The 16,037-nt window shown below is 45.3% G+C and overlaps 1 protein-coding gene across 1 annotated transcript in view; it reads right to left on the bottom strand.

Annotated features, from left to right (window-relative positions):
- The window catches only part of LOC137326682 (latent-transforming growth factor beta-binding protein 2-like), a 607,725-nt gene that overhangs the window by 285,225 nt on the left and 306,463 nt on the right, over positions 1-16,037 (bottom strand). The window contains exon 9 of the mRNA XM_067992000.1: positions 13,630-13,704. Within this exon, the coding sequence (XP_067848101.1) occupies positions 13,630-13,704 (75 nt within the window). The remainder of the gene's footprint in view (positions 1-13,629; positions 13,705-16,037) is intronic.

Below are 16,037 nucleotides of genomic sequence, written 5' to 3'. Positions count from 1 at the left end.
GCAAAACATTACATCAGAATTTTATTCTTGACCAATAAATATTTAAATGAAACTAAAATTAAATAGTGCTGAACACGATTTAATCCAAAAGAGAACAAAACAATTTTATTTCACTTGAAAAACTATTATTTAAAAACTTCTAACCTGGATTTTTTTATGATCAAAGGCTTTTCTACATAGAACAGTCTATTAATTATTCATGACATTACACTCTTAGTAATAGTTCTAAAATAATTTTCACATAGCAATATTCGATTTTTATACTGTCCAACTCAGTTATTGCAAAGGTTGGACAAGAAAGAGAACTCTGAAGTAGATGAGAAATGAAAACTGTTGTATATTTTGAAAACACTTTCTTAGATCATAGGACCCCCTTTTGAGCATTTGGGAGCAGCTTTCAGCAGTGCCTTTAAGGGCCACTAGTTAGGCTGCTGTACGTCCAGTAGCAAAGGTTGGATTGTTCGCACCACACGCGCTGCCCATTGATACCTGAAAATTGTCAACCGGCATAGGACATTTTAAAGCTCCCACCTGTTTTTGGCAGAGCACTGCTGCTCATTTCATCCATAGCGCAGCATAACACCGTCCCACGCCAATTGGAAAATGAACAGATTCTTTGTTACCCGATTGGATGATACCTGACTGTTAATTTTTTTTTAATGCCCCTATGATTTTTCTTCCGAGTTGCTCGCAGCAGTTTCCGGGAGATCAAGCTTAATTCCTGGAGACTCCAGGACAGTCCAGGAGGGTTGGTAACCCTAAGTGGTTATGGTACAGGACTAACAACCTGAGGTCATGTGTTCAAATCTCACCATGACAAGTTGCAAAATTCAATAAATCTGGTAATCTGTAAACTAGCATCAGAAAAATATCAAGGAAATGCTTACAGAGTGTCCTTAAAAACCCAACTGGTTCATTAATGTCTTTCAGGGAAAAGAGCCTACCACCCCCACCCAGTCTGGCCTGCATTTGACTCCAGTCCCATACTATGGGCTCGAATTTAGCAGGCCTGCGGGTTCCCAGCGGGTGGTCCTCCGGGAGCGTGGTCAACACGCTCGGCGAAATTAGTGGGTTGCCCGCGCGATCGTAGCAGGCAACCCACTAATAGGAATCAATTACCTGCTCCTCCGGGGTCCACGGCGCTGGCCTGCGCGTCGGTCGGGCTGCGCATGCGCAGTACGATCTGTCAGCTGGAGGCTCTCTAGTTAAAGGGGCAGTCCTCCACTGACAGATGCTGCAACCAATGGAACAAATTGCAGCATGGAGCAGCCCAGGGGGAAGGCTGCTCCCAGTTTAATGATGCCTCACCCCAGGTATCATCAGATGGGGTGAGGAGGAGGGGGAGGACACAGATCTTCCACCCGGCGGGCGGGAGGAAGCGGCCTGCCTCTGCCACCAAGAAGGCCTGGCTCGAGGTGGCAGAGGGGGTCACCTGCGCCACCAACATATGGCCCACCTGCTTACAGTGCAGGAGGCGCTGCAATGACCGCAGTAGGTCAGCCGCAGTGAGAACACAAAGTCTTTCCCCTACACTCCGTCTGCCACAACACTGCCCCCACCCCACATCTCCTTCGGCACCGCCAACACTATTCTGTAATATCACCCTTCATACCCACTCAAACCCCATCCTCATCTTACCTCCACCTACTCACCTCGCCAGTACTCATCCTGCCACTAAAACGCAACCCAATCCTCATACAATCTCATTGCTCCATCCCATACTCACCCTCTCGTGCATCTCCCTCACGGCCAGCCTCACTCAACCTGCCACCACCTGTGCTGCAGCCACAGGGCATGCATCACATATGTGCAGTAGGCAGCGTAAGGCAAACGTGTCGTGAGCATGAAGGGGGTGCACAAGGGTGTCTGAGGGTTTGTCATGGGTGTTACCTATATTGAATTTCAGAGCAACAAACAGCACACATTATATTGACACCACCACTGCCATGTCTCCGCGAATCCTGTCCGTTGTGTCCAATAATGCCCGCTCCTGGGTATCACTATGAGGACCCACCACTGATGCCACCCATCGTGTTACTGCAGAGTAGGTGCAGGTGTATTTTCAGGGCTCGTCCGCGCAGACGACTGAGAGACATTGGCGGTGTAGCCGGCTGCACCCTGGAAGGATGCGGAGGAGAAGGTGTGGAGGGCAGTGGTGACTTTGACAGCGACAGGTAAGCAGTTGGTGCTGGGGCCAGCCAGGAGCAGCTCGGCATGAAAGAGCCTGCAGATCTCCACGACTACATGTCGAGCGAATCTGCGCCTCCCTGTGCACTGCTGCTCGGAGAGGTCCGGGGAGCTGCGCCTCGGTCTGTGGACCCTGTGGCGAGGGTAGTGCCCTCTGCGATGCGTCTCTCTCTGCGGTAGCCCTCCCTCCTGCTGTGCAGGTGGGCGTGCAACAACACCGTGTTGGGGGGATCCACGTCTCTGCGGCGGACGGTGTGGACTGCGAGGCTGCTGGGGCTGGTCATGCTCTTCGTCCTCCGAGGGTGTCCACACACCACCCATCTGGCAGGTGTTGGTCTGAGGGGTTGTGCAGGGTAGGTGGGTGGTTCCTCGGACTGGGGCTGCGGTTTCGTGTCGGTCTGTCCTCTGGCTTGGCGGGGGGTGGTGGGGGGCAGGGGTTGCCCTATGTGACGCGGTGGCCTCCTGCGTGGGTGAGGGCTGTCTCCCGTGGAGTGCACCTTGGCACCTGCCACAGGCTGCTGGCTGCAACACGCCTGGTTGGAGAGAGACTGTTTCCCCCAGTGTGTGAAGCTCACTGCCTTGAACCTAAAATCCCACACTTCCTCTTTTGACAGCTGATTCAGCTCATTAACTGACCTCAACAAGCAAGGTAAGTACACTCAAGTGGAACCCCGCTGGCTTTAATTGCCTGCGGGATTCCCACCAGCGGGGCTTGCGCGCGCAGCCCCGCACGTCAGCGCGGTACCCGGAAGTGGCCGGGATTTCGTCGCGATCCGGTCACGTGACCGGATATCGGGATTTTCCGGGCCCCCCCGCTAGAAACCCGCCGGAAACCCGACGCCAAAATCAAGCCCTATGTGGTTGATTCCAAGTGCCTTAGCAAGTCACAAGTTGTAAACAATTGCTACAAATTAGAAGAAGAAAATCAGACAGGTTTATCGGCAATGACCCAGGCATCATATCAGGATAAGCCTAAAGCAATCTTAGCTTAGTTGAGCCTGCAATGTTCTCCTCCCAAACATCTGGGACTGGTGCCCAAGTTGGGAGAGCTGTCACTCAGACTAGTCAAGCAACAGGCTGACACAGTTGTACTCACAGAATCAGATTAATCAGCTAACTGTAGACTCCTCCATCACCATCCCTGTGTATATCCTGTCCCACCAGCAGGATAGGCCTACCAGAGGTGAGGGTACAGTGATATGCAGTTGGGTCGGTGGTCCTGGAAGTCCTCAATATTCACTGCAGAACCCATTAACTCTCATGGTTTCAGGTCAAACAAGGTCGAGGAAACTTGCTGATCAGCACCTATTAGCCCCCTCAACTGAGAACTTCACTTAGAGGATCCTCTGATGGAAACAATGGCATAGAATCCTGAAGGTCGTGGCTGCCAGACTGCATCAGGTGGTGAAAGATGCAACACGAAGATCAATTATCCTCGTCCGCACCAATCTACCAATTCAGATAAGTCTATCCACAATACCATTGGCAGAAGTGACCAAAACAAAGTGTTGTAAAGATAAAGTCTCGCCTCCACCAAGCAGGGGGGTCGAGGTTGCGATCAGGGGTGTCAAGGTCCCGATCAGGGGTGTCGAGGTCGTGATCGGTGGGCCGGTCAAGAACAGGGGGGTGTGGGGGGAGCTACTCCTTTTTGGTTGTGGCCTGCAGTAGTCCATTTGGTTAGGCCACATTTAGACCTGGTTTTCCTGAATGCAGCTGACCCGGTGACAGCTGCAGTCAGGGCAACCCAACCTTGCACAGGAAGCCTCAAACTGGTGTTCGGCCTCTTACTTGTATATGAAAAGGGACTAATGCCCGTTTCAGGCGTGGGCCCTGGACACCTATTTTTTTCCCATACCAATAAGGGCGGGCACACTCTTCCGGCTCATAATGAGGATGCGCTACCTGCCCGCCAATAAACAGGTGGGGCATCATCGAATCTCTAGGTCTTTGGGCCTTGACAACTTCCCAGCTGTAGTGCTGAAGACCTATGCACCGGAACTAGTTGAACCTCTAGCCAAGCTGTTCTAGCACAGCTGTGATACTGGCATCTATAATGTGGAAGATTGCCCAAGTATGTCGTATCTACAAAAAAAAACAGGATAAATCTATCCCAGCCAAATACTACCCAATCAGATTCCTCCCAATTATCAGTAAAGTGATGGAAGGAATAATTAATAGTGCCATCAAGCGACACCTACTCACCAATAACCTGCTCACTGACACTCAGTTCGGGTTTTGTTAGAACTACTCGACTCCAGAACTCATCATAGCCTTGATCCATAGGCATAAAAGCTGAATGCCAGCGGAGAGATGAAATGGTCAGGAAATGACTATCTCGAACAAGAGAAAGGATTTGGTGGACACGAGGATGGGGAAAGGGGAAAAATATGGAGAGGTTACATCGGAGAACCAAACACAGAGTTGAAGAGGAGAGTTTTGATGTTTTGAAAGCAGTAAGGTGGTGGCCTGATGAAGGGAACTATGCATAAACACTGAAAGAGTAGGCATTAATAGTGGAGCTGAGAAAGTAACAGATGAAGAGAAATGTGGTATCAAAAGGAGCAGAAGATATATGCAATGATATAAGCCAAGAGGAGGTCATGAAGGCAAGGTAAGTGGGCCATAAAAAGATTTAAAAGTATGGATGAGAATTCTGAAGCTGGAGCAGGGGAAGATAGGGGAGCTTGGAGAGGACGGGATGATGGGAGTGTAGGACATAGTGTGGGTGATGATGTAGGCTGCAGTGTTTTGAATGAACTGATGCTTGGGATGGCTGAGAAAAGAAGACAGCTAGGTGTGAGTTAAAGAAATCAAGCCTTGAGACTACGAACACAGGTTTGGCTTTTCAGCTGCAAAAGGGGAGTGGTGGGGCAAAGGGAGCCAATGGAATAGAAAAAAAACTGTTTTGGTAACAGGGTGAATGTAAGGGAAGCAGCTGAGCACAGGGTTGGGTCAATGGATAAGGGAGTGAAGTAAAGCTGGGTGTTGTTGGTGTACATGTAAACCACTACTTCTGGCTAATATTGTCAAGGGGGAGAGGGGGCTAGAAGCTGAACATGTGAGCAGAAGTGAAGAAGCCACTGGCATCAATGTAGTACCGATGGTGAGCTAGATAAGAGCAGAACCAGCGCAGATCAGTGCCTCAGAGGTGGACTGCAGAGAACAATTGTTGAAGGATGATAGAGATGCTATTGGAAGTGTGAGAGAGGTCAAGGACAATAGAGAAATGAGGAACATCAGTCACAGCCACAGTCACACAAGATATCATTTGTGTCTTTGCACCGTGCATGTGACTGAAGCCAGATTGGAAGTCCTCGTACGAGGATTGGGAGCTTATTTGCAGGATAAGAGAGATAGGTTGATGGGGTAAGGAGGTGAAGTTTGGTGGTTAGGAGCTGGGATGAGATCAAGGGAGCAGATGATGTGCTTCATGAACAAAATGACTGGTGCTGAGAGAAGAGATATGGAATAAACTGCAGTGGATGGGAAGGGTGCAGGCACAGCTAGGTAGTGGGCAGATGGGGAACAGAATTGTTGGAATGGTGAGGTCCAGGGTAAACAATTTAAGGGTAATCCAGCCCTAAATGTAATGTGCTCTATCATAGAATCATAGAAAGGTAACAGCACGGAAGGAGTGCATTCAGCCCATCAAGTCCATGCCTGCTCTGTGCAACAGCAATCCAGCTAGTCCCATTCCCCTGCCCCATCCACGTAGCCCTGCAAATTTTTTCCTTTCACGTACTTATCCAATTCCCTTTTGAAGGCCATGATTGAATCTGCCTTCACCACCCCCTCTGGTAGTCCATTCCAGATTCTAACCACTCGCTGTGTAAAAAAGTTTTTCCCCATGTCACCTTTGGTTCTTTTGCCAACCACCTTAAATCTATGTATTCTGGTTCTTGACCCTTTTGAAAATGGGAACAGTTTCTCTCTATCTACTCTGTCTAGACCCTTCATGATTTTGAACTCACACCTAGCTGTCTTCTCTGTTTCAAGGAAAACAACCCCAGCTTCTCCAGTCTATCCAAGTAACTAAAGTCCCTCATCCCTGGAATCATTCTAGTAAATCTCTTCTGCACCCTCTCTAAGGTTTTCACATCTTTTTTTTCATTCGTTCATGGGATGTGGGCGTCGCTGGCGAGGTCGGCATTTATTGCCCATCCCTAATTGCCCTTGAGAAGGTGGTGGTGAGCCGCCTTCTTGAACCGCTGCATTCCGTATGGTGACGGTTCTCCCACAGTGCTGTTCAGAAGGGAGTTCCAGGATCTTTCCCAGAGTGCAGTGCCCAGAACTGGACACAGTACTCCAGCTGTGGCCGAACTAGTGTTTTATAAAGGTTCATCATGACTTCCTTGCTTTTGTACTCAATGCCTCTATTTATAAAGCCCAGGATCCCATATGCTTTTTTAACCACTTTCTCAACCTGCCCTGTCACCTTCAATAATTTGTGTACATACAACCCCAGATCTCTATGTTCCTGTACCACTTTTAGAATTGTGCCCTTTAGCTTATATTGCCTCTCCTCATTCTTCCTACCGAAATATATCACTTTGGATTTTTCTGCGTTAAATTTCATCTGCCATGTGTCCACCCATGCCACCAGCCTGTCTAAGTCCTCTTGAAGTCTATCACTATCCTCTTCATTGTTCACTACACTTCCAAGTTTTGTGTCATCTGCCAATTTGGAAATTGTGTCCTGTACAGCCAAATCCAAGTCACATATATATCAAGAAAAGCAGTGGTCCTAGTACTGACCCCTGGGGAACACCACTGTAAACCTCCCTCCAGTCCGAAAAACAACCGTTCACCACTACTCTCTGTTTCCTGTTACATAGCCAATTCTGTATTCCTGCTGCTACTGCCCCTGTTATTCCATGAGCTTCAATCTTGATGACAAGCCTATTATGCGGCACTATATCAACTGCATTGCCCCCATCTACCCTCTATGGTATCTCATCAAAAAACTCAATCAAGTAAGTGAAACACTTGATTTACTCTACTACATCCTTTGTGGTAAGAACCAGTCACTTAATACCTCTATGAAATCGCTGATGTTTTCACTCTTCCAATATCACTTGTAATATTCTTTTTTAAGCAACTGTAGACACAGTGATATACAGCGGCATCCTGGTAGACATTTTTTGAGTGTTCACCAAAAACGAGAATGGGGATCAAGTTAAAAAGTCTTATCATCACTGTAAGTCAATTTTTTTTTTATTTGTTCATGGGATGTGGGCGTCGCTGGCAAGGCCAACATTTATTGCCCATCCCTAATTGCCCTTGAGAAGGTGGTAGTGAGCCACCTTCTTGAACCGCTGCAGTCCGTGTGGTGAAGGTTCTCCCACAGTGCTGTTAAGTAGGGAGTTCCAGGATGAAGGAACGGCAATATATTTCCAAGTCGGGATGGTGTGTGACTTGGAGAGGAACGTGCAGGTGGTGTTGTTCCCATGTGCCTGCTGCTCTTGTCCTTCTAGGTGGTAGAGGTCGCGGGTTTGGGGGCTGCTGTCGAAGAAGCCTTGGCGAGGTCCTGCAGTGCATCCTGTGGATGGTACACACTGCAGCCACAGTGCGCCGGTGGTGAAGGGAGTGAATGTTTAGGGTGCTGGATGGGATGCCAATCATGCGGGCTGCTTTGTCCTCAATGGTATCGAGCTTCTTCAGTGTTGTTGGAGCTACACTCATCCTGGCAAATGAAGAGTATTTCATCACACTCCTGACTTGTGCCTTGTAGATGGTGGAAAGGCTTTGGGGATTCAGGAGGTGAGTCATTCGCCACAGTATACCCAGCCTCTGACCTGTTCTTGTAGCCACAGTATTTATGTAGCTGATCCAGTTAAGTTTCGGGTCAATGGTGACCCCCAGGATGTTGATGGTGGGGAATTTGGCAATGGTAATGCCGAATATTAGTATTATATCTTATTTAAATTCCCGCTTAAAGGAAAGAATATTTTCTTCTTTGCCATAGGACTATGAATGAGCCAAAAAGTTCTTGATTTCACCAGAAAACCAGGATGCCGCTATATATCATCGATGAAAACAAGTTGGGTGGCACAGTAAGTAGTGTAGATGGGAGCAGAAAGTTGCAAAGGGACATTGATAAATTAAGTGAGTGGGCAAAACATGGCAGATTGGCGTTCAATGTGGGGAAGTGCGAGGTAATCCTCTTTGGACCTAAGAAAGATAGATCAGAATATTTTCTAAATGGTGAGGAGATAGGAACTTTGGAGGAGCAGAGAGATTTAGAGGTCCATGTACTGAAATCACAAAAGACTAGTGGACAGGTACAAAAAATAATTTAAAAGGCTAATGGAATATTAGCCTTCCTCTCAAGGGGACTGGAATATAAAGGGGTGGAAATTATGCTACAGCTGTATAGAGCACTGGTTAGACTGTATCTGGAGTACTGCGTTCAGTTCTGGGCACGACATGTAAGAATATATTAAGAAAGAAGGAAAGATTTGCATTTATATAGCACCTTTCATGACCTTAGGACGTCCCAAAGCGTTTTACAGCCAATTAGGTACTTTTGAAGCATCGTCATTGTTGTAATGTAGGAAACGTGGCAGTGAATTTGCACACAGCAAGATCCCACTACCAGCAATGAGATAATGACCAGATAATCTGTTTTTTTAGTGATGTTGGCTGAGGTATAAATATTGCAAGAACACTGGTGAGAACCACCCTGCTCTTCGTCGAATAGTGCCATGGGATCTTTTACGTCCATCTTAGAGGGCAGATAGGACCTCGGTTTAACATCTCATCCAAAAGACGGCACTTCCAACAGTGCAGCACTCCCTCAGTACTGCACTGAAATGTCAGCCTAGATTTTGTGCTCAAATCTCTGCAGTGGGACTTGAACCCACAATCTTCTGACTCAGAGGCCAGAGTGCTACTATTGAACCACGCCTGACACCTTGGAAGGAGAACAGCACAGACTCACCAAAATGATACTGGGGCTTGGAGGGTTAAATTATGAGGACAGGTTGCATAGATTAGACTTACATTCCCTCGAATATAGAAGATTAAGGGAGATTTAATTGAGGAGTTTAAGGTGATTAATGGATATGATAGGGTAGAGAGAAACTATTTTGTCTGGTGGGGCAGTCCAGGACAAGGGGGCATTACCTTAAAATTGGAACCAGAGGTGATGTCAGGAAGCACTTCAAGCAAAGGGTAGTGGAAATCTGAAACTCTCTCCCCCCAAAAGCTTTTGAGGCTAGGTCAATTGAAAATGTCAAAACTGAGATTGATAGATTTTTGTTAGGTAAGGGTATTAAGGGATATGGGACCAAGGTGGGTAAATGGAGTTAAGAAACAGATTAGCCATGATCTAATTGAATGGCGGCGCAGGTTCAAGGGGCTGAATGGCCTACTCCTGTTCCTATGTTCATTATTTTGTTTGAATGCTAAGTGTTCTAAGATTAATTGTGTATTGACAAATCTTTCATTGTAAATGAAACAGAGAAGAATTGCTATTTTATGGCACTCAATTGATCCACCATTATTTTTCATTTTAAAGAAGTAAAGGAACAATTATGTGGTTGCTAAACAGCAAATTTCTTGTGGTCTTGTTCTTGTCTGGATCCTAGTCACAATAAATGTATCAGCCAAATGTCTAATTGTTTTGATGCTACAATAGCTTGTTTCATCGCAACATAAACCCTGACACATATTGTTTATATCAGTCTTCAGTGACTCACATATTAAAAACATTCAATGGAAATCTTACCAATAATAATGTCAAAACTAAATTAGACTATTACCAGTAACATTTTTGGCACAGTTGACGAACAAGTTGAGTTTGAGCAAACATTTTATACTGGAATGCAGTTCCACAGTAAAGTTAAGGCAATAACAGAAGCAAAATATGAGGGATGATTCCATGATCTGGCATTCCCAGTGGAGTGGTACTTGCAAGGAATGCATCTTTGGAATATGTGGGTGTGCAGCCCATGATTTTCCATCCATTAAAATAGATTTTCTATGATAAATTCTGAACAAGTGCTTCTTCCCATTGGACTTGCCAGATTGTCGAATCATTCCTATAGAGACACCCTCATGGAACTGCAGTGTCCTCCAGATAAGATAATTCTCTGTTCCAGTCCCAGTTATAATGCAGCATAATCCAGTAATTAAAAGTATTTACTGTAATGTGTATGATCCATCCATTGACCTACTTAAAGTGCTTGGGGTAAATTTTAACTTCCAGCCCAGAAGGGAACGGGGGGAAAATTTCGGGCGCGAAACCCGGAAGGTAAGTGGGCGGGTCATAGATCGTGATCTTAAAGAGGCCCATCTATTGCACTTCGGGTTACGTACGCGGCAGCCAGCCAGATTGACAGTCTGGCTGGCTGTTGGCAGGAAGGTCCCTGCAGCAGGCTGCAGCTGGAGATCAGAGGGAGGGAGGGATCATAGGCCGGGGAAAAGATCGGCGGTGGGGGGGGGGGGGAAGGAGAGGTGGGGAGAAGATTGGTGGGGGGGAGCTGGGGAGAAGATCGGGGAGGGATTGTGGAAAAGATCATGGGGCTGAGAACATGATCATGGGGTTGAGAAGCAAATCGGGGGTCTGAAAAGATTGGAGGTCGGACGTGGTCGGATGAGGAGTCGGAGGTAGGTGAGGGTCCACCATGTGGGAGAGCCCACCATCGGTGGGCATCACCGGTGGGGGGGGGGGGGGGAGGAGGCCGATCACGGCGGTCCTGTCAGCCAAGTAAGCTTGTTGGGCCTGGATGAAGCATTCCTGCTTCTCTAGGCCCATAAGCAGTGCAACAAAGGCACTCACCTCATCGATCCAGCCCTTCCTGCCTGCTTTCACCTGACGTGAATCGGAAGTGATGGGAAACCCCGAACAGGTAACCTTAAAGTTATTTTATTATTCCCATACACAAAATATTAAGTACCTCAAGAAACCAATGAGGTACATTGCCCTTTTAAGTATGGGCCCGCTAGCTTTAAGTGAGGGTGGGACTTCCTGGTGCCTGCTCTCCACATGTAGACAAGCCTGCCTGGGTTAAACCTAGAAGCAGGCATGTTGGAGCCAGGATGCGGTCCCGCTCTGAAAACAGAGTATTCTCACTCCCCACCCGCCCCCAACCCACCCGTTCTTGGGAGTTAAAATTTACCCCCTTATGTCTCACATGGTGTTTATACGCACTGAATATATTTAAGAAGGAGCTAGATAGATTTCTAGACACAAAAGGCAGTAAGAGATATGGGGAGAGAGCGGGAATATGGTATTGAGATAGAGGATCAGCCATGACCATAATGAATGACGGAGCAGGCTCAAAAGGCTGAATGGCCTATTCCTGCTCCTATTTTCTATGTTTCTATGTATACAGGGGTACACAGGCCCAGAAAATCCGTGGCTGTTTGGCATAATTCCACTAGAATTTCAATGGGGGTACATCAGAATAGCCTGAAATGAGGCCAGTACCTGGATACACTGAGTCCCGCCTCCTGTCTAAGTTTCCTCAATAGCCTGTTTGTGGCAGAGTCTCTGCCTGCTCCAAGCACGGCCATTTTCGTAAGGAGTAGTGGGGTTACAGCAGGGGCTATGAACATCTGTTGCTTTTGGTGTAGCATGCAGGTAGCCCTGTGTGGCTACTTCACTAGGTTGATACCTCATTCTAAATTATACCTAATGCTGTTTTTGGCACACCCTTCTACAGTCCACATTGAACCAGGTTGGTCTCCTGGCTTCATTGTTATCAGAATGAGAGACGTGCAAGGACATGAGGTTACAGACTGTGGTGGTATATAGTTCTGCTGATGCTTATGACTAACAGTGCCTCAGCGATACCCTGTTTTGGGCTGCTAGATCTGTCCTTAGTCTGTCCTACTTAGCATGGTGGTAATGTCACACTATCCATCGTCCTCACTGTGGAGACGGGAGTTTGGCCAGGAATTTCCTTGGAGCTGCTCCCGCTCCGCTGCCGTAACTTTGCCAGACATGCAATGACAACACGTGTAAATAAGGTTTCCGCCGCATTTCCGGTGAAATTATTGCCATGGTCTTTATCTTTACAAGGACAGTGCGCTGATCACTTCTACCAATGCGATCATGGACAGAAGTGTCTGCAACAGGTAGGATGGTGAGGATGAAGCTATAGTTGGTCAGGTCAGGCCTCACTTTGAACACTGTATTCAGTGCTGGTCACCAAGATACAAGGAAAATATCCCCAAAGATCTCAGAGAAGGGTCACTAGACCAATTCCTGGTGTCACAGAACTGAACTATGAGGTAAGGTTACAAAAGCTTGGAGTCCAGCTGCACAGTCACCACCAGAATTTCCCAAGCTCCTATCCTTGGCATCCTCCCCTTCCTCATCTACATGCTGCCCCTCAGTGGTGTCATCAACAGGAACAGGGTCAGCATATGCTGATGACACCCAGTTTTACTTATCCACCATTTTCCTCAATTCCACGATCATTTCTGTGCTGACAGAATGCTTGTCTGGCATTAAATCATGGATGAGGCAAAATTTCCAACGCCTAAACATTGGGAAGAAGTTATCATTTTCAATCCCCACCATAAACCCCGCTTCTTTACCACTGACTCTGTCCCCTCAGGCCATGAAAAATCCTAGCATCCTGTTCAACCCACAATGAGTTTGAAGCCCCACATCCTACCCATCACCAAGATTGCTTATTTCCACCTCCACAACATCGCCCACATCTTCTTACCTCACTCCCATTGCTACCAAAAACCTCTAGACCCGAGTTCTCTGACATTGTCCTTCCCACCTCCCATCCTCCACCCCTAACAGATAGAGTTTCCTGAGCTTAGCAGCCAAGTAGCACCTAAAAAAAAACAGGTGCAACTTAGGGGAAAAATGGGCAATAATCCCTTGCTGAGGCTTTAGTGGCTTTGATGGATATAAGATTTGCATTGTTAAAAAGAAATTTGCATGAGCAGAATAATGCACTAAAACACAAATTTCCTTGACCTTTTTGGCAGAACACATTGTGAAAATTCAAGATCATAGTGAAGTTTAAAGCTCACAGTGACATGGTACCGCTCAGGTAATATTTTAGCCATATTTTACATTCTCAGTCGGGCTTTTTAACAGTAGGAATCACACATGTATTTTAATGGCTGATATTTGGTTTAGGAAAGAAATAAACCAGTGAAGCATTCCAAAGGTTCCACAATTCAGAAAAAAATTTTTTTTCCTATTTCAACAGAGACTAACGTCTTAGTGAAGTTCATTTGCATGTCACTGATTGATGTCTTGCCTGCAGACAGCTTTCAGCACATGCACATTTATTCTAAAAATGCACCTTTTCCACTAAAGAGATATTTACTGACCATCCTGTAAAGTTTCCTCGACATTTAAACATCATCCATACCATTACTCTTTACGTACTGTCTTGTTTAGTAATGGGAAACAGATTTTCACTCCTCCTTCCATCTTCTCACTGCTTATAACACTTTATAACTTACCTTGACAGTTTGTCTGGTTCATTTTTTTATAACCCAGAGGACATTCAACCTGGCCATTTTGTATCTTGGGATGTGCTGAGGAATAAAAGAAAGAAACCATGATTATTATTGTCAATACAAGAGTAAATATTGTGAGACTCCATAGGCAGTGCAGACCACTGACAGACAGTAATGCGAATTGCTGAATCGGCCATATTATTTTAAATAACCCATTTGCGATCTATGCTCCCATCTAGTAATGCTCTGGGCCAGGATTAGAGCCTTGCTAAATGCCCCCTATAAAATACAACATACAGCAAAATCTATAATGCAAACCATGTAATTTGGTTATATAATGTCCACTGAAGCAATTTGCACCTTCCATAAAAACTTCAAAAATAACTTGTAAGAATTACAGCAACACGCAAAATTTCTGAATATTTCTTAATTTATTCTCTAAATGAACATTTTTATCGACTTTAATGCAGAAGTATTGCTGCAAGATTAAAAATGCATTTGAAATAACATAACTAGAAACAAATGATTCTATGTAAATGATATTTGCAGTATTTGCAGACAGAACATGGCTCACACTTAATTCTGTGTTATGCTTCATATTATGCTGAATTCAAATGTACACCAGAGTTATACTGAAGGTCATTTTCACTTCTGGCAGGGGTGGAAAAGTGGTGGTACAGCTCAACCAATTTTCCTTTCCACTGTGAGAAGAAAAGTTGGGCGGGGTGTATAACAAGCAGCCGATCCACTATCACCTGTTTTTCATCTCCGCCAAAAGTAAAAAAATGCAGAACTACCATAAGAACATCGAAGAATTGAATGAGAAAAGGCCATTTGGTCAACCAAGCCTGTTCTCTCCACAGGCATTCATGTTCAATTTACCTTGTCATGCACTCTACACAATTCCAATTACAACTGAAACCTCCAAAGCACTAAAGCTCTGTGAAATAGCCCCTTACCACTTATCACTATTATCTAGACTTGGAATCCAAATTAAGAAAAAAGGATTTTAAATGCTTCAGTAATACAGCTTTTCAAAATATTTACAGATTTTACAACAGAAATATGTGCATCACATAACAATGAGTTGATACATATTATAGGGGTATGATATGTATGATATTGGGGTGCTCAAGTGCCAGGATGCTCAGTAAAACCAGGTACTATGGCCTGCCCCCGGACCCTCGCCAACTGGCGGGTTTGCAGGGGGTCTCATGGGTGGGCCAAAGACAGGCAGGTAAGCTTTTTCTGTTGTTTTTTGTTATTTGATAACCCTCTTAAGAAGAATTGAGCAACTTGAGGGCTTCTGGTTATTGACCTCCGTCGGCCAGAAGCTTCTTTCACTAATTTTTTCTACTGTGTACTGTTTCACATTTCTCTGCAGTGAACTGCATCTGCAACCTATTTGCCCAAGAATAAACTTTTTATGTCCTCCTGCTTTCTTCCTCAGTTTGCCATTCTGCAAATTTGGTATTATTAGCAAACATCATTCTTCTTGTGCCTATGTCCAAATCATTTAAACAAATGGGAAATCAATAGGTTTCAGCACAGATCCAATGGGACATCCTGCCAATCCAGAAGCCACCTATTTACAGCTACTCTTCCCATCAGTCCTAGTCATCTCCTTATCCCTTTAATTCCATCTATCTTAATTTTTGTAACAAGTCTTCTGTTGCACTTTATGAATGCATTCTGAAAATCCATATTCACAAAATCCACCACATTCTCTTTATGTACTCTTATGGCTTCATCACAATAATTAATTAAATTAGTCAAGCAGAACTTGGGCTTTACAAATCTATGCTGACTGTCCCCAATTAGTCCAAACCTCAAGTGTTCACTATTTTCATACCACTTTGTAAACTCTAGGGAGGGGGGAGGGGGTGGGTAATTTTGACTTTGGATGATAGTGTAAAATGGGCGATATCGACTCAGTCTCCCCAATTTTCAATTCCAATTAAGTCAGTGGAAATTAATCGATTTTGCCCGTTTTACACTATCGCCCAAGGTCAAAATTACTCCCTAGAAATTTAATCACAATTGAGGTAAGATTAACTAGCCTATAATTTCCCAGATTATCTTTTTCCCTTTCTTGAACATGGTGTTACAGGTCTTTGAACATGGTGTAATAGGTCTTTGACACAATTCCTATTCACCAAGATTATTGTAAAATTAGGGTTGGTGTCTCTTTTTCTTAAGCTTCTTTAGTATTCCGGGATGCATAACATTTGGAGCTGGCAACTTTTCTACTTTTAGTCCCATCAACATTTTAAATAATTTCCTTTTGAATATTTTTATCTAATAACAGTTCTTCCACATCTTTCTCAATCCAGGGAACTAAGCAAACAAACTAGGCTGACACTCCAGTGCAGTACTGAGGAAGTGCTGTACTGTCGGAGGTGCCATCTTTC

The sequence above is a fragment of the Heptranchias perlo genome, chromosome 10, assembly GCF_035084215.1.
Source record: "Heptranchias perlo isolate sHepPer1 chromosome 10, sHepPer1.hap1, whole genome shotgun sequence".
NCBI classification, from domain to species: Eukaryota; Metazoa; Chordata; class Chondrichthyes; order Hexanchiformes; family Hexanchidae; genus Heptranchias; species Heptranchias perlo.
The sequence above is the reverse complement of the archived record's forward strand: the minus strand, read 5'-3'. Positions and strand labels throughout refer to the sequence as shown.